General features: G+C 43.3%; 1 protein-coding gene across 2 annotated transcripts; it reads right to left on the bottom strand.

Moving 5' to 3' along the window:
- Positions 1-202: 202 nt before the first annotated feature.
- On the bottom strand, positions 203-22,276 carry LOC108043190 (protein unzipped). Of its 2 annotated transcripts, none has more exons than XM_017121767.2 (6): positions 22,200-22,276; positions 21,629-21,702; positions 14,468-14,501; positions 3,661-4,447; positions 3,256-3,605; positions 203-3,202 (listed from the first exon to the last, which is right to left on the bottom strand). In XM_017121767.2, the coding sequence occupies exons 4-6, from the start codon at positions 4,412-4,414 to the stop codon at positions 2,792-2,794; spliced, it is 1,515 nt and encodes a 504-aa protein (XP_016977256.1). In that variant the 5' UTR covers positions 4,415-4,447; positions 14,468-14,501; positions 21,629-21,702; positions 22,200-22,276; the 3' UTR covers positions 203-2,791. The 2 variants fall into 2 exon arrangements, with proteins under 2 accessions (XP_016977256.1, XP_016977255.1); XM_017121766.2 differs by having other exon boundaries at positions 22,177-22,269.
- Positions 22,277-23,053: the final 777 nt, after the last annotated feature.

Below are 23,053 nucleotides of genomic sequence, written 5' to 3'. Positions count from 1 at the left end.
AATTAGAAGCGAACCCGAGATGGAAACCCGAGTAACCCATACGCACTGTGGCCGGCACTGGGGCGCATCACCCTGATTTCCTGAATTATGTGACACTTAATTTTTATGGCAAGTTTTGCTGATTCAAGAGCTCTTTTCCAATTAGTCTCCTTTCTTTTTGATAACTTTTAAGCAGAACACCAAATTTAAAAAACATTCAAGGTAACACTGGGGGTTTTTGAAATATACTTTATTTGAATGATTAAAACCACAATTGGAGACAATGGCAATAATTAAATACAGTTATGCTTTGTTTGAAATATTTTCCTAATTGTGTATGTATGAGTTACAATATTTTCAGTTTGATTATCGCATATTAATGGGCTGGCAATACATTTATCAATCACATGAAATTTTCGATTATTCTAAAACACTTAGCGCTGTCAATACATTTTTGTTATTTAAGTGTTAAAATAGGATCTTAAGATGTAGCTAAGTAACAGAATAAAACTGAAAAAATTAAGAAACCAAGCGCCCGCGACTGCGACCTGTCTGCGTCAGTCCCGAAAGTAATAAATAACCAAATAGCCGGGCAGACAGACTGCTTTTCCCCACCCACCGATTGTAGGCCAAATATATGCAATTTCTGAAACCGAAAATTACAAAGCGTAAAAGGCTGAAACGTAACCAGCACGCACATGGCACAGCCAGAACCGCTGTTATGCCCAGATCCCTTAATGCAGCTGAAGCAATGCACAAAGTGCAGAGGCGGTCACATTCATATGCCTACGTCAGTGAAGTCAAGCACGTTGGGGGTTAGCGCGCGTTACGCCTGAATGCAGGATGTACGGCGGATGGTGGAGCGGAGGTAGCAGATTGCACGCCGGTACAGAAGGTTGGCAAAAACCTGTCAGCGAGCTGCAACGGAAGGGGTTGGAACCTGCGGTATTGGCGGCTTTTGTTTCAAGCAATCCATGCATATTAAATTTGGTCAGCAGACCAGAGCAATAGTCGAGGATGAGTTGGCTAACAAACTCCCGCCGCACTCATCACTAGAAATAAATACAAGCGAGTTTTATTAAAGTGTTAAATTATTGAAGAATCGCACTGCGATTTTGGACACATTCACTCTCAAGTTCATTTTAGATAATTGAACAATGCCGATAGACTATAGCGTAACTCTCTTCAATAGGTCTGACGCCTCCAAACAACATCATCCAGATTAAAACCCGTTTGTTAGCCTTCATGTGGTCACGCTTTAAAAATATCGCTCGCATAACAATATATTGGATTCTAACGCGAATTCACTTTTTGGTTTGGTTTTCATCAAACCACTTTTGTCGTTCTTTGCCCAACAGCGCAGAACGAGTGAGTGAAGTGATGTGTACCAAAACTGGACATATATTTCACTATCACAGCGTTTCAACAAAACGTGATTTGCATTGTAATCGAGAGGGCAACAGACTGCATGGCATTTTAATATGCTAATTGGTTATTTAAATTGACAAGGCAAATAACAAAAATAGCAAATAAAATACAAAAATCATCAGCTGTTGGAACCAGCCCAAGATCAGTTGGATAGTGAATATCCAAAATCGACTGCCTCTTTTATCTTCTTTCCTGTTTCACATTTACTTAAGCTTTTAACAGGTGTTGCACGAAGAACAAATTCGGATGTATAGACAAGGCTATTAGAGGGTTGTGCGTTGAATATATCATGAGATCGATTCATCTTCTTTTAAATGGTGTCTCGCATCCCGATTGAGCTATTCAATTGATTGTAAATATTTATAAATTGGTCGGTAATAAAGTGGGATATAATGTTGCCATAAGATTAATTTTGTATTAAATCAACTCCAATCAGTCGAACATTTTCATTTTGGCTACATTTTTGAAAGCCTGACTTTCGTGTTTGAATAAAATGTCTAGTTTTAGAAACGATATAAGGAAAATTAAAAAAACTGAGTGTCATAGTAAAGCATTTAACTTTCAATTTTGTATAAAGAAAACCAATTGTTTTTTTCATTTTTAATTTACAAGCTTTATTTTTTTTTATAAAATAAGAGATTTATTGTATCTTCGACGCATACAAGTTTAAAACCAAACCAATTCTGAAGAATGAACGCAAATCATATTTAAATTCAAAGAGTTTAAAGAAAATGTTTCTAATTTACATATTTTAAGTGTTTTTCTTAATCAATTACATACATTCTCGTACTTATGTTTCACATAGGTTTACATTTTAGACATATACATACATCATTTAAGAGAGCGTGATTTATAATATCATCCCTAAATAAAGTGTCAATTTATTTGTAGTACTTTTTCTACTTGCTATTAATGTGGCTTACTAACTAAAGAAATAAGAAGCCAGTTAAATCATAAGACATTATGTTTTGCATTGCAAATAAAAAAACCTTTAAAATATTTCTACATACAGATATATATATAGTTTACATGAATATATATATTTATTTTTAATTTATACTTTTGATTCATTTCCGTTTGTGAGGGATTTAGTTTAGGAATGTATTAGGTTTATTCTTCTTGGTAATTTCAATTCGTATTGCTACTTGCATGCGTGTTATAGAAGAAGCCTTGGGACAAGTATAAAAAATATCGACTTTTGCTTTCAGTTTTCACACCAAAATTATTCCCACTTACGGGACCTCCTATTTCTTATATGCCTAACTCCTTTCGGAGCCTTTAATGTCTATCTGCGTATTTCTTCTTCTTTTCGCTCTCAAAGACGGGTACAACAGGTACAACAACAACAATTAAACGCTATACTAAGTCCGGAGCTCAATTCCATCTACAGACTCTGGAAAACCGTTACGAGCAGCGTCAAGAAAGCCGACCCTGCAGTTGCTATCGACCCCGCTGCGTTGACCCCGAACCCTGCCAGCGCCACATCGTTCTTGCCAGGATTAGAGGACATGTTCTCGGGAGCCTCGTGCGAATTCACTTCGTTGCTGGACGGTGAGTCCTGCAAGGTTTTCTCTAATGTATCGGGACCCGAATGTTGTACGCCCGTATCCTTCATATGGACCAGCGGGGGCTCGTTGATGGGCGTAGGCTCATTGGTGCTGGTTGTGGTGGCATGTGTAGTGGTCGATGTGGATGTTGTCGTTGTGGTAGTCGTTGTGGGTACCAGAGTTCCGTTCTCAATCCAGTAGACTGGGCTGAACTCCAGCTTCACATCCTTCAAGTAGCTTTTGCGCACCTGCAAGCCAAACAAATTTAGAACAGGACTCTTGAAAAGGTTAGAACACTTGCCTCTGCGCTGATCTTCCGGGATACGCTCTCATCGCTGCCGTAGTAGAATGCAAATAGCTTTCCACTGTACGGCGCCTCCAGGGTTACATAGTAGCCACGTAGCGTAACATTAATGGCCGTGCCAGGCCAGAGTTTCGTGTGAACTGCCTTGTTTTCCGATCGTTTCTCGGTGTGCTTCAGGGCCCAGTTAATTTCAGCCGGGATGGGCACATCTTTTTCGAATATTTTTGTGGGCAGACCTCGAGCCAAGCCCTCATGGGATCCCCAGTTCTGAGTATAGTCAAAGCTATAGCTAAGAATAGTCTCCACAGTGCTGTACTTATCTCCCAGATTTTCCAGCCTCCTAGTTACTGTGGTAAATGTTTAACTTATTAATCAGCGCATACCATTAAAAATTATACTTACCCAGTTCAGTCTGGTTCTCCTTTGTATCAGTGCGCAAGCGATCCAACTTGATGTCCCTGAGCTCATAGCGGAAAGGCTCCGTCTCGACTAAAACCTCGCCATCGTCATAGTATTTTTCACGTTCGTTCTCAATTACCTTAATTTTCCCCAGGCCCACGTGTTCCAAGTGGCCCAGGTTGAAGTCTGCGCCCCAGTGAGTGACAATGCCCTCTGCGTTAGGCTGACTCGGGGCCCTGTGGCGTCCAATGTAGGAGTCGTCTCCAATACGAATGGCACCCACCGGGACTCCAGCATCGAACTTGCGCCAATGACGCCAGCCGACCTTTCCCAGGTGACCCTTGTTCATCAGAACATCGAAGTTGTCGTACTTTCCGTGCTTATAGTGGGCCGCAACGCAGACGTGTCTTTGAAGGATTTTCTCGGTGTGGCCGGACACCTGGAAGCCGTCGATGGGCACACGGCATACGTAGATTGGGTAGTGCTCATCCTCGGTGACATACTTTCCGCCCTCCACGGCAAATTGCAGCTGAGCGGCATCCTTGGGGTCATAGCTCTCCCACACCAGGGTGCTCGAGGTGACCAATTGCCCCAAAACGGATGATGCGTTTTTGTGGGTGGACACTGAGTGCACTGCAGCTTTGGCGGGAGCTAGGGCTTGAATAAGGACCAGGAGGCAGCTGAGGCTGATTAAACTACTTTTTGAGGTCATCCTGCTGATTGAACTTCGTTGTGTTTGGAATCTGACTTTCGTCATTCCAGTTTGTGCCTAGAAGAGGTGGGTAAAGATCTGAAAATGAATGGAGAGATAAAAACTTCATTATGAGCAGCTCAGAAAATGAATCTTATCTAAGTGACTTTGAACTTCCCTACCAACACTCCAAGCTTTCCAACTTTTATAAAGTCCTTCATTAACATATTTGTATTTTTTTGTTGCCCATCAGACAATGCGAAAGTTCACATGATCGCCTTTCGTGTCCTCCGCTTGTTCACGCCCGAAAAGCAAACATTTGCAGCCGGCATTTAAAGCTTAAAGGGGAATAAGGAACTTTACCGCTTCTACCCCATTAACGGCATCAATGTCGCCGACAGATCACAGACCTGTCCATTCTGGCCCGAGGAAGGAGAAACATGCTGTATGTCTGCATGTTGTCCCCATGGAGAGGATTCCCAATAAATTTGTCGCTTGTTTGCTCAACTTTCGTGCGGGCACACGACGTATACGTAACTTTATAACTTCATTGCTGGCCGGAAAGGAGGAGGGCAACAGAGGTTTGCTGCAGCGGAAGTGACTGGTCGCCATGCTTATTCATTAGCAAGCATTGTGTTCATGACACGGACACACAGGACTTGTGGGTAATAGTAAAAAGGACACATCCACTGCAGCATGACTACAGCTTGTGTTCGTCTGGTGTCCCATTGTATCGTGCTCTCCTTGCTCCCAGCCGACGTGGCTCGTCAAGTATAACCCAGAACGCTTGACCCTAGGTGTCCGGTATTCAACTGTCGCCCCTGTCCCCCGCCGAGCCGTAACGTAACCGTCTGCGACGGATATGAGATGATAAGGTTACATGCAACATCATTTGTTTGCCCTGACAAATGATGTGTTATTGTGTTATTGTAGTAAAAGCCGAACTTGGCGAAGGGTTGAGGACAACGAACGTTAACCGGGGCCAAGTAACTTTCGAGTGTCGGGAGTTTAAGTGCCCTGGGTCAAAATTTAAATAATGCATGAGCAGCTAGAGAAAGGAATGGCTTGGTCTTGGCTTTGTGCTTGGTGACGCGGTTTCTTTGCTCCGACTGCTAGTGAGTGATAAACGCCGTGGCTCACATTGACACTGAAGCATTACTCCGATTAGAGCATGTTTGCGAAACGGACTTATAAGTACTGGGCTGAGGGTTCGTTACACCATCGCAACGAGTTCAACTTCTTTCCTTCCGGTTGCACTTATTGGATCTCATTGTGAGTAACTGTTAAGGCGTTCTGCTGTGACGCACCACTTGCCACTTAAGGTTACCCAGCACAGTTACTTTCCACCGCCCATCGCCGGAAGCAACTGTCATAAAAACCTCGCCAGCAACTTATAGAGATCCACATTTCGAGGCATAAATTGACCTCTGGTCACCGACCGCATTGTTGGGCTGCTTTTGCGCATGCAATAAATATGCTAAAAATAGCCGAAGCGGAGACCCGGCAAATTGGCGAAGGCAACGGAGAAAATAATTTATTTAGGCCCAGCATAGTTCTACAATGAAGAAGCCTCCCCGCCTGCACTGCAATAATTTAATTGAGCGCTCCGGCAGCGCGGAAATCGGGCTGCGGAATCTGATCCGTCCCTGGAGGAGGAGGAGTTGGGAGACCAGGCCACGGCATGGCCAGGCCAAAGCCGGTGAAAGTTTACGTGGCCTTTTATTAAATCACATAGCTTGCAACTTTGTCTTCAGCTTTCGAGTTTTCAGTTCCTCTGCAGGTTGGGTTATTTAAATTTACGAGCAACAGGGCCGGTGAAAGGTCTGCGGGTTCTGCCGCAACGGCAAGGGGGCGGGGCAGACTGCGGCGGTTTAATTGGATTTTATTGAACTTTGCCTCTGACCCTCATGGTCACGAAAGTTGCAACAAGTTGTTGCCGTTGCCCATGCATGTGCAACACGAGGTTGCTCACAATTGATTCAGCTAGTTGTTTTGAATTACAGTCGCTGTTCTTGCTGCAGATACACCAACCACTCCCGTTTATATTCCCATTTTGAATCCCATTACTATTATGGGGGCCCGACCCGCGCTTCAATCAACTCAATTGAGCATCGTGCTTTATGACTTTGGCATTACAATGATCCGGCGTCCGACCATTTCAACACTTGATTTCTCACTTCGCAGTTGATTATCGCCTGCAATGTCAGAGTTCAGTGCACTTGGCATCGCCTTGAAATACTTGTAAACAAAAATTAATTAGAAAACCATTAAGAACTTGTAACGGCCGGCAATTTCTACCCGGCAACGTCCGTACGTGATGCTGCCTCTAAATGGGCATGGGAATGAATCCAAAAGTAAGTGTACTTAAAGCCAAACTGATTTTCAGAATTGAAAATAGTTGATGTTGGGGGTTTGATTTATGAGACTGGTAAATTCTATTCGTTTTATCCAAAAGATTGGTTTCTAGAAGTCCATACTATTTCAGAGTTCTCGATGGGTAGCTTTACTAACCGAACCAGTGAACAATTACTTCGGGTTCATGGGTCAGATTCAATTAGGATTGAGGAAAGTATGTAGATGAATTAAAGTGACCTGACCTGAGGCCATTCATTCATTAAGGTAATTGCTTTCTAAATCAATTGTAACCATTTCCTTCATATTGATTAAGCAATTACCCATAAGTCCGAGATAGTTAGCAAATAGTTTTCAACTTACAGCTTATACAACTATTCAAGCCCTCTCTTTCTCTTTCTGATTAAAAGCCAGTCGAATAATTGTGTTGCTCCAGTTCGAAAGTATTTGCAGATTGCAATTGAAATACCTGTGTAAAAATGCATGTCCGCAATCTTAGTTGAATTTATTTCTCAATAATGTTTTTTTTAATTTTCCGACTTATTGTATGGCTCAGCTTGCATGCCGCATTGTACCATTTCCTCAATGGCCGATTGTACGATCTAAACGATTAAGATGGAATGGAGCTGAATGCAAAATTATTCGCATTATATAATTTTTAATTTTAATTTGCAGGCCATCCGACAATAGGAGATGCCATATCAGTTTGCCTCCCACACTTTCAATTGTTACTGCCTGCACCGCTTCCCCACCAGCTGTTCGTTGCATCCAAATCACCTCAACTCGTCCAACCAAAGCAGTTACCCAGCCAAACCAGCGGATACAGATACGCTTGCCCAAAAAGAAACTAACAAAAATAACTAAGTTAAATTACTATTATGCTGTTTGTTGCTGGCAGCGATGTATTACAAATACAGCTTCTAACCTACTAAAAGTGGTAAAGCACAATAGGTTAAGAGGAAGTCCAGAACTCGTGCTCTGCCTGTCATAACCGTATACCTGGTTTACTCTGAAATACCCTACGGAGATTGTGTTTACTGATTATTGGTTTCTGAGTTGGATTACAGAATGGACGATGAGATAACTTCTGATTTTAAATCATTTACATATTTATGTTCAATATTTGAACACTTCTCGCACTCAATTTACATCACAAGCCCAACGCATCACTCAGCGCTACATAGTATATGCATATATTTTGAAAGCTCTGACTCCACAGATTCATTCCACTGACCTCACCTTCTCATCTGGCATCTGCGCTGTTTGCCCAGCTGCGACACTGCTCACATATGGCGCAAGTCTGGCCCAAAGTTTTCACACCCCGATTCCCTCCCACCCAACCTCGCCCATTTGCATGTTGCATCAATTAAGGCGTCTGGAGCAGCACCGCTCAGGTTGGACCGGCTACCGGCGTGGCTGTTGGTAAGCCCATTAAATCGAATGCAGCCTGCACGAGGGCACGTGACAGTGGACAGCCCTGCCCATCCCCACTTCATCCCATTCCGCGAAACGCGTTCCCTGCGTCGGCTCGAATTTACATTGTTTGCAAAGCGTTTTCACTACACTTAATTAATTTAATGGATCAATCGATCGTCGAGTTTGATTGGGGAGCCAAAGTCGGAAAGGTAACAGGTTGGGAAGGTGATTTGCTGCCGGCACAATCCACTAATTACCACCTGTGTAGACGCCGTTGAGAGACTGACTAAGGTGCACGGGCCACAATAATTTTTCCCACTGCACACTTAAAATACTGCAACTTGAAAACTAGTTGCTTATTCAATATTAATCCAGTTTTACTTTGTTTTATGTTCAATAGGTTTTCAGATTTTATACGTTTTTTAGTATTCAATTTTGAGCTCATAAATTTTCATTTACAAATTAAACCAGTTTTAATATTTATACAAATATCGAAACAGCGCATATTTAATAGATTTAATAAAATACATATTTATGCAAAATTTTGATACCTTTAACGAAATCCAAATTAGGCAAACAAACGATCTGCTTATTAATTAATTCGTAATACATTTGTCATTACTTATATTTTGGCTTTCAGTGCCCCTCAAGCAATTAGGCGTGACAAATATTTAAAAGTCAATTCTGTTGTTAAAATAATAAAGATAATGCTCCGTATAAAATGACATTATTGAGCTATGGTAAATTCCAAAACTGCTTCTGTAATTCATGAAGGCCGAAAGCTTATTCTGACTAGTTATTTTAATGCATCGATGAGAAGTGACTACGGCTTTGATTTTAAGTTGTAAATATTTATTATAAAATCTGTTTTCGTTTTTAAACCCGGTTAGACCGGAACTCGGTTTAAGGGCGTTGTAATTTAATGTACACTCGTTATTCTAAAGAGCACTCATCTTACTTATTTGTACCCAATTAAATATGTTATAATACTGCATTATAAACGGTCTTTATTAATATATTATATTCATTAGTTAATATTCCATCAGCGGAAGATTGCTTTATGTTGAAATAAATCTTCGTTGATTGACATTTGAGTTACATGAAATAATCGCGAGGGTCGCAGAAGAACTCCCAATTATTCGTAGGGAAAAATTTTGAGCAGGGACAGGCTAAAGGAGAAAACCCCCAATGTTCTTAAACCCACCTTCAGCTGACAGTAATTTCTTATAATTGCTTTTTAATTATGCACGAAGAGACGAAGCGAGCATGGGTACTATACAAAAAGCACTCTAAGCTCTTGAAGACAAACTAATTGAATTCAATAATGTAATACGCAATTTTGCCCTGCAGGTTCTCGACAAAGCAATTTCGCCCTTCTGATGAAGTATTTTTGATTCTGTAGTGGAATTGCCGCTTTTTATAATGGTCTCTCCCCTCTTGGTGAAAACTTTGACCCCACTTGGAGATTTCGAAATCGGTCATGGTCCGTTTGAGAGCAGACCACATGTGCTCGTAGCGCTCCAAACACTACACGTCAACGTCAGAGCACTAAAAACTGGCCAAGCAAAATAAACCAAAACCGGTACTGTGCAGTGTTCTTAAAGCCAGCCAGCCACGTGCTGATACAAAATTGTTACCGCCAAAAATCTAAGAGAAACGCAAAACTAAATTTGAACTGGTTTTTCAACTAAGCTATACTCGAAAGATTCAAAGCCAATTCTTTGACAATGTGTTCTGTGATCTGAGCTCTGCCGTCGAGCTAGACGTAAAAATAATTGTATACAACATCAAGTTGTATGCTAGCTTTAGCGCGATATATTATTTTTAGCATTATTTGCCTTCACTGACTCTGAGCGCCTTTAACTCGAAATCCAGTATCAAAACATCATCTGTATGCATTAGCTCATAACACACGAATCGCATATAAAGTTGGAGTTCGGAAACTAAGCCTAGATAATGTAATTACAACACACAATGTATCTCCAAATGGTATATACAAGTAGTATTGTTCTTTTGGCTTTATATTCCGCCATATGAGTTGCGTGAGCGGGGTTTGTTATTGTTAAATATTTCGATGGCAAACACGTCACGACAGCTTTGGCTCAGGCCTTGGAACTGCCGGCACTTTTGTTGTGCCCATCTATTATATAGCTCTATAACAGCTGCCGTTTATTTTGTAATTTAGATAATTAATTATTGAAATGGGGTTAGATATGGAATAAATATGCTACGTGCCGTAGATCTGAAATAAACTTGTTTCACTGCACAGAGACCCTTTGAATTATGACGTGTAAATGTTTTCTTAAGTTTGTATCTGGTCAAACTCGCTGCTTGTACTGAAATCTGTACTTAGATCTTTGGAATGTTTGCTTAAAAGCAACCACATAACGTCTTCAAGCTCTCTTGAAGATTTACGCTTTCTCAGATTACGCCAAAACAAGAGCACTCCATGGTGGTCGAAGGAAGTGGTTGAGGAAGCTGCAGCCGGGCATCCCTCTAACCACTTTTGTTAGACATGGCAAGTCATAACTGCGGTTGTGGCAAGCACACAAGCTAACTGTGCATCCACACCATGGCCAAAAGTCGAGGCAGTGGAGCAGGGAAACGCAGCATGCCGCGACGGCACGCCGCGATCCAATGCCAGGGCTCCATTAGCACCTCATTGACAGGCAAAGAGCCATCAGGCCTCGCACTCCCAAGAGGCGACAGGGAAACTGGATTGCACTGGGATGCAACGCATCAATGCCAGGCCGGTCTAACTACCGAATCGCGTGCTGCACTCATTACATATCTGGGAGATAGAACTTGGCCATGTATCTTGAGCCGGCCTTCGTGGCATGTAAGCACCATCATCTCCTACAAGTGTTTGTTGAGCTCTCTGCAGTGACTTATGACAGGCCATCAATAACCGTCAAGCAATGCTCATACGCCCAGTGATGACACGTTGCCTTTAACTTGATGAACACAAGTGCTGTTTTCAGATAAACAATGTCGTAAGTATGTTCTTATGGTTTTCAGTTTTAAGTTTGGGTTTTTTCTAATTTGACTACGAGGTCTTTAAATGCATTAGCTTTGCCGACAGCGCAGACCCCTCCTTAACAAGGAGTGCTTCATATTTGTCACTTTTAAGTATCGCTGCAAACACAATATACCTCCAGCGCAAATTTGTCATTTGATCCTTTTGCCCCAACAGCCTTCTCCGTCTTCTGGCAGTAATTAACTGGCAATTTGCATTTTGTCAAGGCCTTTAACGACCAACGTTCGCTTAACCCTTTTTGTTTACTTAAGTAAACAAGCCTTTTCTCTTTTTGTTACCAATGTCCTCTTCTGAGTTTCAGTTTCCTTATATAGTTTTCTGTTTCTTCATTTCTAACTCAACCCCCTTAAACAATCGATTCGAACGCTTCTCTGGTTGACTAATTTGAAACGGGGTGTATCTGCCCCAAATTCCACCCAATTTGCTTTGAGCGAAAAATATTTTCATTTTTAAGTTCTAAATGGTCTGCAGCGAATTTAAGCTCGTGCGTTGCTCTCAGTGTCACTTTCAATTTCTAGCAATTTAATTCGCGTTTGCAGTTAGTTTAATGTGTGGCTCTGTTTTTTGTTTTTCTCGTTTATATGGTTTATGGAGCGTTTCCGTCAATGAGGTCAGCAAGTATACAAGTTTTGTTATCTATAAGTGTAGATTTAGAAAAACCCTACGTATTGCTTTAATAATAGTCCTAGAAAACATCAGATGATAGTAAAAACAAACTATTAAATGGATTTCTAGAATTGCACAAACTAGGAAATATGATGCATTGGGGATGTTATCACTGACACTATTGCTGGCCCTGCTAATAAAAATACCTAGTTTAAAATTCACAGCTGCGAACGAATGCAAACGAAAAGTGCTCTGACCCAGACGAAGTAAAAAGCAATTTGCAAAAGCATTTTGTTCAACAATGAAAATGCACGCCAATGTAGAGCACGACTAGCACAAATATGGAAACAATTGAAGTGGCAGTCATGCCGACTTACGCCATTAATGGAATGCAGGTGGAGCTCCTGTTCCAGAGCCACTGCATTGGACTCCTTCGGTCCTCGCCCCAGCTAATTGCCAATTAGCATTCCACTCCCAATTCCTGCCTGCAGTGGCGGAATGTCAGCCAGGGTAATTATATAATTGAGTCTGGGTGAAGTCACTGCATTTCTAATTAAGGTTTGTCAGCCATCATCGCCGATGATCTGTGCGATACGAGTCAGGGTACGGAAAGCAAAAAAATGTGTGTCAGACACTTGACATTAAACATTAAATGAATTGAATTTGCCGACGCTCCATGCTTGGCATCTATTGCTGATGACATCGTTTGACAACATCCCATTGATGCGAGCGAGCACCTAATGACCTGTAACTGCTCCTCCACCAGAGTGCGGTTCTTCTGCCCGCGTGGGTGGAGTGGGTCGTTGTTCTTGCGATGGAAGTCGTGGTAGGGAGGGTGCACTGTGCGGTGATACGGGGCGTTAAACGCGATAAGCGGTGTTTCCTCTGCCCTGACAACCTACTCCACATTGATTGAAGAAAACCACGCACTCTGGTTGCCTCTCAGTGGGTCACAGCTACTGTGGCACCACTTTTCTTGGCCAGGGAGAAATGGGGGCCAAGAGCTTTCTTTATACTAACACGCTCTCTGAGCTAACCACTTAACCCATTGACTCTATTGAGACGTAGAGCCTCACTGAAGTTTCCTATTTATTGGAATAAGTAAACACAAGGCGACATCTTGAAAATTAATCAAGTCACCAGATGTCGACAATTTTTGTGATCCTCCTTTTACGAGAACCTCCGCCTCCTCCAAACAGTTTGTTTGACCAATTTGAATTATTCCCGCACGAAAATAACTATTACAAATAGCAATAAATGAAAGCAATAAATGTTAAAGCGTCGGAGGCAAGCGCTCAAAACAAATACACGAATAAATAAACGCCAAAAGGCAGACGCACAAAAAATACAAATTTGTACCCAACAAAAAATAATGAAATAAATAAAAAGCTCAAACCAAGTGGTAAACAGAGTGGACTGAGGGGGCAGGGCTCGCCAATTCTCAGACAAGGTAAATAAAGCGAACGACCCCGGAGCAACAAAAACCCAGGCTGATCTCAGAGCTTGGATAAGTGTTCCACAAAAAGAGGAAAACATTTGCCCAAACAGAAAGAAAAATGTATGTAAATGTTTAGTTTTAGATTTATTAGAAGAGTAATATTACCAATTATAGTTGATTTAAACTAGTGGTCACCACACAAACAGCACCTTTAGGACATACTTTTAATCGAACATGTTTCACATATCAAAATTACCTGTGCAATTCGATTTTATATCGAGCTGCATTTTTCTCAGTGTATGTTGTGCCAGTAGTAGCCGACGACGGAGACGTCGCCACTGCTTGTAGTTCAAGGTGCGATAGTGAACTGTCGAGAGGTCGACAGACATGCGGGTGCAGTGAAGACTGGCTGGAAAGAACGACGCCGTGGGGCGAGCAACGGAGTTTATCCTCCCGAGGGCGCACTGCAGGCCACTTTCCACCATCCGCCAAGTACAGCACAAAGTCATTTTGCATGTGGACCGTAAATTGACAATGATTGCCCACAATTTGCTCAGCACAAAACGCGACAGAAACGAGCAAGAGGCTGCGAAATGCAGTCGAGCGGAGATGCAAATGCAGAACCAGATGCAGATACAGATAGAGATACAAGTGCTGGAATCGTAGCTACTTTACGGGCATGTCTCTATCCGCGACTTGGTTGCCGGTAGGCTGTTTCATAACTCTGGCCACTTAAGTGGAAGATCGCAAGCCATCTCGGGCACCGCTGAGGGGACTGGGAACGGTGGAAGGGCATCTTCTCACTGAATCAGCAAACAGCTCCAATGATTTTTCAATTAAGATTGATAGTAATGAAGCCGTTTTAAGCCTGTCGTCGTCGAGCATACTTGACCACTCAAGTTATGTAAGCAACAGTACGGCAACGCACATTTCACTCGGATCACCCGCTCGTCGGCCCTATAAGGAGCCGCAGTAAAACATCCTAAGATGGGAACTACTAATAAACGTGGCGAGTAAGTGGCTTGATTTCTTAAGAGGTATGTCGCTTAAATTTGGTAATGTGATGGACTCTAGAAGTTTAGTAACCTTTTTACAATTCATTGGACAGCTTTTTGAGACAGTCGTCTGATATTTATGCCCTTGCAAAGGGTATTATAAGTTCAGCAAAAAGTTTTAAACGCAGTGTAGACCCTAAACTTTTGACTGAAATAAAAAACCCTTTCACCAATATGCCCGTCAAAAATCAAAAAATTAAAAGGTTTCAACTTACCAGTCGGTTGAGTGCGCTCCAAAAGCCAATTAATCTGCGAATGGGAAACAAAAAATACATTATTACACACTTATTAATTTAATAGAATTCATAATAATCGAACAAGCCAAACATTGAAAAGCCATTAAAAGTGCTATTCCCTCTCAAAGGCCAAGATTTTCGACTGCCACGCTCAGGTAAGCAGCCACCGCTGAATCTCACAAAAAGTTAAAAAAAAAAGCCACTGAGGGGGCCAAAGCGGCTTGCACATGGTAATCTATCACTTGAGCCGACACTATCGACGCAAATCTCACGAGCCCGATGCGATTAGAGATCTGGGCACAACAAACTGATAGTTATGATGCCCAAGTGGCGAGGCGGGACGGTGGAAAATGGTACCGTTAGCCACGACTTGAGCCAGACTAATTGCAACGTGTGCCTGTGTGGCATATGTGAGGTAAGACGAAACCAGTTTGCCGGTCTTCGCTCTCTGCTTAAAGTCAACAAGCGTAATCTCCGCTGCACGTGGGGCCAATGAGGAGGCCAAATTCCGAAAAGCTGCTAGAACAAAGAGGCCGCCCAAAGGAAATTGAGGCTTATGAGGGGGAAGTGCAATTCCGCGCTCGAGCAACGATGCATGTCAGATGGGAGGATGAAACAACATAGAGGCCCTAATCCCAGACAGAACTCGACCACTTTTAGCCTAGGACCATCCCTCTCCGCTCTCTAATCGATATGGAAATGAGCTTTTTTTACATCAGCTAATTTGTGCCGTCTACACACACTAATGAATGACTGTGGCCATCAAATTGCAGGATCATAAAATATATTTGCTAATTAATTGTGGAACCAGGGGTATTTTAATGGCCAGGCCATAAAATTCCATAATTTTGCAGGTAAGCGATAAAATGCCACGAGTCCGTTGACCGTTATCTGCGCCGCAGAATGGGCCATTTAAGGTGTGAAAAGTTCCTAGTTTTGAGGTCAACCCGTTCCCGCTTCCAACTGGCTGACTGTGGCTGAGTTGCGGTCAATCTCTCCTTTAGGCAGACGCACCTTAAAGTCCACAGCGGCCTGTCAATAAAGCTCTGTGAGGAAATGTTCCCGACTTATGAGACCCAACCTCGAGTGCCGCTAATTGGTTTTGTACTTCTTGCTGTGCCTGTAATTACAGATGGCAGATACGCCCGCGCAGAGATTGATTGTTTGGCGCCATACTTTTTGCTTGCACTGTTCGGGGGCGGCCAGAGGAAGTCCATTATTACGGTGCACTCGACGTGCAGAATGGTTAAACAAACAAACGGCATTTTAATTGGAGCTGACATTTGTGTGTGCCAGTATCCAGCTTCTGCTGAATTTTTGAACAATCCCATGCAAATGTCCGCAGCAGACGCTTAGAAATGTGGCACTCCATTCATATGTGATACGAGGCTGGAGTGGCCGACAAATCCAGCTAGCTGTGCAGAATAAAAGGGGGTCTGATAAGACTTGTGGGCAGTGTAAAATCACGTCGAGAGCCAGAATCGGAAGTGTGGAACACGAAGTTCTCGGTTCGGACTTGTGATTCTCACCGCAACTCAACCGCCAGTTCAATCAGCTCGTACAAAGTGCTTTCCATAAATCAATACCACACAATTTCAGTGACCCAGTCCATTAGCCAGCCCACGACAAAAGTTCTGGGTGGCAACCTGGCCAATTACCAGGAAATACTTGGCAGGACTCTCCCGGAGCTGCCTAGTTTTCGCAGAGCAACAATTGCTGGCTAGCCACATGGAAAATTAGTACGCTCAGCGACCGAGGCCGGTGCAACTATATTACAGGGGATAGCGCTATGCAACGGGCTTTTTATAGTAGCAATTTCGTCGGAGTTGTGTAACCTGTGCCTTCAATTTGCAGCAGCAGCGTGGTCGAGGCCAGTACACCATGTCAAGTGGCAGGACTGGAGCCCAAACATGAGACATTTGCTGACATGACATGGCGCCAACACAAGCCAGCGGGCGGTGGAGAAAGCGGGACATTCAGCTGGGGGACCCTGTGTTCAAACTGCGTAGTGCCAGGCACTGGAGCTCGTATATTGATTTTCCATTGTTCCGGGGACATTTTCGTCCATGATGTGCTGTCACTCTGGCATTTGTTGTCAAGCACTTATCACTAATACCCAGACCCAGTACGGGGTTTTTGTTATGCCCTGTTTGTTGTGTGAGAACTGTGAGGCGTTTACGCAGGTCACTCTGGGGGAGCTTTAAGTAACTTCTCTTATCAGCAGCTGCCGCATCTCGAATCCAATCGAGTGGCTCACCTTGGTCGAAGTTTCATAATTCCGTCTGCAACCGTCAGGCGAAAATGCAATTCAGCATGGAATGCTCGGAGGGTTGTGGGATCGAGAGGAGGAACTGCATATCGAATTCGATTCCTCAGGCGCATATTGTTGGATTGTGGGTGTGTTAGGTCGCGCAGGAACTTGAGTCTGCTCCAGGTTGGGTCTGTGTATTGAATCCAGCTCTGGGTCTGACTGGCAACAGCTGTGCACACTTATTCAGGGGAGATGGGGGATTCTGGGCTTTTGTGTATCTTAAATTTAGCGTTAACTTGCAGGCTCCACTTTACTTTTTGCCTTTCTTGCAGGACTTACCCTCGAAGAAAAGTGAAAAGTCCCGCATCCGAACGACGTTTTTTACTGCGCCGCCACATAAAGCGGTTTCTAACGCCGATGCTGGAAGTAATAGCGACGTAGTGGAACGAGTTGAATGTTCCATAAAGTGGTGGGCAAAAGGTTTCAGGGCTGTGCAGAATCATCTAAAGCTGATGCGAAATTCACGGAATCAAAAGCATTGTCTCGCCCCCAACCTTTCCAAACAGGTTAGGTTATTCAAAGGCAAAATTGTTTGCGCTTTAAACAAACTTGTAAGCCCTTCAAAACAGCAACAAGCTACGATTTTAAAGGCACGCAATCCACTTCAGAAAAGGACTCCGGGCGAGGAAGTGTGAGTGTCGAGTATTGTAATGCCCAGAATGCAAGCCATGTGACTTTTCCCTAATCGAAGCGGGTCCAAAGGGTGAGCGGCCAGGAAGCCAACCGCCCCCGAAGCGCAGCCAATATGTCCAACGACAATGTGGGCAATTTAAAATTTATCACAACAGAGAGCAAATGGCCCTGGCGAAGGGGATGCATTGCAAACGGGACATTTGCGGGGTGGTTTCCACATTATCAACGCCACAAGACGCACGCAGGGTAAGCGTGGAGAATGCCGCGGGTCGGTGTTTAGAAACGCCGGCCCAAATATCCATTTCTGTGTGGAAATTAATTTTTATTTTATGTGCCTCGCTTTGTTTGCTTTGTTTGTTTACAGAAATGTGAAATAATTGGCGACGGGCGCCGCACGGCGAGCGATTCAGGATCATATCCAGGATCTGGAACGGGACACGTGTGGTTTACGAATTTCCCACCGAGCGGCGCCTGCGGCTCTACATTGAGGAATGGGATGCAAAAGTCAAACATTTGAAATTTACCAAGTTCGGAAGCAAATCTTGGCACTTGCTTTAGAGCCAGAAAAAAACGCTTATATTGCCAAATGCAGGAAATGCGGATGAAATTCCTATGGATCAGCACAGTTTTGTATGTATGTAACTTAACGCAAAACAATAAAATGCCGAGTTTATAATGCATTTAATATTTCAGCCGGGAAGAAATGCTTATTCTGCCAAGTGCAACTAAAGCAGCACAGTTGGGAGATATAGTATGACTTAGCGATGTGAAAACAAGGAACTCAATATTTCAGCCACCACTGTCCCAGGAGACTCGGTTCAATCCGAGGGAAATTCTCACTCAAATTTTCGACTCAAGCACACCCAACACGAAGGACGGCGACACAACAAAGGCGTAATAGAGAAAGAAATAGCGAAATAATAAAATAACAAAATAAGCACATGCCAGTTCCAACCCCCTTTTCTGCCAGTCTGCCTGATGTGCCGCCCGAAAAATAGAAGCCACGGTTTGGTTTGCGAGTGGCAACAAGCGCAGGGAACGTGTAATGCTGTAAGCAGGGCCAGACGGCGAGCAGAGCAGAGCCGAGCCAAACCACCCCTCCGTGGCACCGGCAAGGATGGTTTCATCGGCAGAGGACAATGCCACAAGAAGAAGCAGCTGCCGCTAGTTGGCTCGCAGGCATCTCTCGCATTTTCCCATTTTTCCTTTTTTGCGTACTTGTCTCGGCGCGTCATCGTCGTCGACGTCCTCGTCCCCATCCTTGGACTGAATCCCCTGAATCTTCTTCTCAGAGCCGCGCTCACGCTCATCCCATTCCATTGCACTCGACAGGCTCTAAGGAAAGCCAGGGTCAGAATACAAAATCCCAGAGAACGTGATTTATTCACGGAATTCTCCCATGGTGTTTCAGAAATCAAGCGCAGGAGTCTGCTACACGCTCTAGTTTGTCTGCTCACCTCAATCCCCGAATGGCATGCAGGTGAGTCACAAAATTATCCCGACCAATGAACCCAGAAATTAAACTTCATTACTTGTTTCCTCGACGTCGATCTGGAATTGGGGCGTTCTAAATTTTGCGTCACTTCCGAGTAGTTTAAACCTGGCAGGTTGCGGCAAAGGTGCCGACACACGATTCGGATGTTGTTTTGGGACAATTTATTGCCTTCAACCAAATCCAATCATCATTCAATATCAATCAATTTGAACCAATCAAGAAGCCACCTCTCAAGACCAACTCGGAGAATAAACGCCATAAAAGGAGGCGAATCTGTACATATGAGAATAGCAAAATAGTGAGAAACTGAGTCATGATCGCGGGAAGGCGATGGCTTCGAATCAAGGTTCTATTATTAATCTTCGATATGATGACATCACACGTTGTTACTGAGTCGAGAATTTATGTGCAAATATTTCAATTAAGTTGAATTTTTGTTGGGCTGCGCGATACAAGAAGAGTAAAAAATGGGTAATTCTTCGTTTCAAGCTGTGATACTGAAAGTTAGGATAGAATCAGAATTAAATCGAGAAGGCGGATCACTAAGTCTTTATACTTTATTTCCACTTTACTATTACAACCCTTTGCCAAGGCAACCCCTAACAATCTAAGGACCCAACGACACCACTGGAATTGACCTCTGACAGCGGAGTGCATGACCTCTCATGCCTGGTGTCCATCAAGGAAATCGATTTTAATTTTGGGGATTGCTTGAAGGTCTTCCCACCGCCAAATGCACCATTCCGTCAAACAAACAAAGCGAAATTAAAAGACGAAGAAAACCCTACCAAACCTACCACAATCTGAAACCCAACTGAGCGGCATCGGTATATATGCATATATCTTGGAAAACTTGATAGCCTATGTGGGCCATCGCGTGCGTGAATCGAGTTAATTGGGCGACAAATAAAATTTCATAATCAACAACTGCTGGCAATGGGAAATTTACGACACTTCCCCGGGTTGCTGGTCTCCTTTTTGGGCCATAAACTGACAAAATGAGTCCGGCGTGGAAGTTGCGCCTGCCCCAGGATGACTCATCGTGTATCCCACTATCGTCTCCCCCGAATCCTGCGACCTTCATCTGGATCCAAGCAACCTCGCCAGCGACATCAAAACGAATTAACTACCAACTTTTGTTCATATCCTGCTATCTAGCGCAGCTCACACTGCCGCCTCCACATCCTTTCTCGTTTGGCTACTCCTTGAGCATTTGTTTGTTGTCGTGCTGGTTTCCCTTCCCTCTGGCTCAGCTGTTTGCGTGCGGCGTCAAATAGGTTGCCCCGTACCCGTTCTGCCGCAGCTCAGGAGCTGAGAACTTTGAGGCGGCCAGGAGGCGTCAACCGAGCAAACGTCAACTTGGCGCCATTTCAATGCCGCCAAGCTTTAATGAGTATGAAAGTGCCTGTGAGTGTGTCGACTGTCTGAGGTTCTGAGGACATATGAAATACCAATGTGTATTTACGTTTACGGCCACGGGCAGCAGAAATTTTTAGTATTCAATCCAATTATATTTTAGCCATTAAAAGTGCGCATAAATGAGTTCCACATGTTCCTAAATTGACATCATAATTTGAACATTTAGATCGATATAATGAGGTGCGAGTAATTAAACTGAAGTAAATACACAAGACAACTAAATAATATAATAAAGTTTTTTATTAGAACTCGAAAGCATACAGCCAGCGTTTAGCCAAGAACGTCAACAATAAAAAATTCGGTTTAAAAAAATGTAAATTTGGCAAAATATACAAAAGTCAAAGCAGAGAAGAGCAATCACCAGGCAAATCAGACCAAAGTCACATAAAAATATACATTAAAAAAACATGTTTTTTATGAGGGGCGGAATCAAAGTTTTTCGATTTGAATTTTTTTTGGCGGCGACGTAGATTAGAAATCTTTTTTTTTTTGTTGGTCATCAGAAGTTTGATGCTGAATAAACCCCCAAAAAACCCAGTGGATTTTGCAGGGTATTCAACTCGATTAACTCCAAAAATCGATTTTTCCCCCGGGGGGAATGCGGAAGCACTTACAGCTCTGCGGAGTCATAAATGCGATGTTTCACGGGCCTCCATTTGCCCACGAGCTCCAGTACGTATGCTTATTAGGTCGAACGTGTCCTGTCACGAGACTCCGGGCAGGAAAACTGTCTGTGCCAGGGTTTCCGGCCGGGTCCCATTCGTATTTCAGCCTACCAACCCGCCACTTGAGCCTGTGGAGGCAGTTCTCTGGTTGTTCGATGGTGCAGTAAAAGCCTTTGATTATGTTGTCCCGGGTTCCTTTGGGAGCGGGCAAGACCTTTCCCCCCTGTTTGGTGGAGCTACCTTGTTGTCTGCCGCTCGTCTGGTCCTTTAATATTTACAACCTCCCGAAAAAGCGGAGTAGGGGACTTGGGGACGCACTATGGCACCACAGTCAGATGCCTTTGAAGATTTGGCCAGTTTCATTTATTTGAGATTGTTTTACTTATTTACTGTCGCCGGTGAAACAGGAAAGGAGCTTCTGGCTCCATTTTAAAAATGTATCATCAGCGCAAAGCTGAAATGGGTCGAGCTTCGAGCAGATTAAAAAGCAGATGAAGCTGGCTCGTCTTACACTAAACTTGAGGGGCTCGAGCAAATCGGAGAGTATAATTCTAGAAGCTAATTATCTGACCCAGTTGTTGTTTTTTCAGGGGAAAACAGCTGCAATGGTTTCTTACCTGAAGCGATAGTTTTTAAATGCAACGTTAGTTCGCCATCCGACGATTCCAATTGCAGGCAATATCTCGGGATCCTGGAAACGAGAAACCATAGACAAATCGTGAGAGTCCTGCGGAATTAATCGGGGATGTCCTGCAGTAATTAAGGCACCCGCGACATTAATCGGTTAGCGGTACTGTAAGTTTGCAGCTAATCTTCGGCACATCCAAATATACTTTGCTATTGCGCTCCAATTTCATCACATACACACGCATATACACACTCACACAGACACACACGGACGCAAACTGGCAAACTGGTCAGCAATCGAATGACGTCATGGCCAAGGATGCTGCGCGCATCCCAAAACGGTGCCAAAAGTCGCACTTTGTTTAAATATGTAAAATTTCTGTTTTTTGCACTAGTTTTGGCACTGTTCTTTGGTAGAAAGGCCTTTTTCCCCAGAAGGTAACTATTCTTAGAAAGGTTGTTTATTTTCAGTTAATTGAACGGTTGAAAAAAAAATCAAAATGTGACTTTTTTTTACTCGGGTCGGGTATGGACTTACTGAATCAAACGCGAAGCACTCACTTGCGTTCTGCGAATAAATTTGTAAACTAACTGAAAAGTATCCGTGAATCCGCGCGCCCGACTTTCCCGACTCGCTACTATTTCCAGTATGACCAGTGTTACTTCTTGTTAAAATCCACGTAAACAGCTGTTTTGGTCTTATGTTGAATTGTGCGAGGCAACAGCAATAGGCTTTGTGGCCCATAAGCGAATGCGTGCGTGAGAAGAGCACAGCTAGAAAAGGTTGCAATGGGGAAATTCACCTTAGCGCGCATTCAAATTTGAATGTGGTAGTCATACTCAACGTTATAATCTGAGTTAATTCAGACATTAATTAATTAACTGTTCGTATGCCACATTTTTAATGTATAGTTCGACTTTTTGGGCACTTTATACCATCACTTGCACAGGATTCCTGATAATTTAGCGATATAGATAGTTATCGGGGACTTACACCGCAGCTAGCGGGGACTTGCTCCGCTGGCAGCAGGGACTTACTTAACAGATAGTGGGGGCAATTTTAACATTTCCTTAACGAAACGATGTAGTTAACAGTTAGTGATGGTAAACCACCGACACTGCTCTGTTAAACATCGATAAAAACATCGATAATATAGATTTTTGCTTTGTAGCCGATCAAACATCGATATCGCCGATATTTTGAAATATCGATTATTTCGATGTTGGCATCGATGTTTCTCCACCACTACCGAATTGAAATTGAATTTCAATCAACAATCAACTGCGGTGCGTCGAAGTCGAAGTCTCTGTGAGTGCTTGTGTGTGAGTGTGGTGTACTGTGAGCTGAAAGTGCAGCTGTCGCTAAAACAAATGAAAAGCGCTAAGTTTGCTCATAAAAGGCTGCTGCCGGCACA

The sequence above is a fragment of the Drosophila rhopaloa genome, unplaced genomic scaffold, assembly GCF_018152115.1.
Source record: "Drosophila rhopaloa isolate 14029-0021.01 unplaced genomic scaffold, ASM1815211v1 contig_115, whole genome shotgun sequence".
Taxonomy (NCBI): domain Eukaryota; kingdom Metazoa; phylum Arthropoda; class Insecta; order Diptera; family Drosophilidae; genus Drosophila; species Drosophila rhopaloa.
Note: the sequence above shows the minus strand (reverse complement) of the source record. Positions and strands in the feature narration are given on the sequence as shown.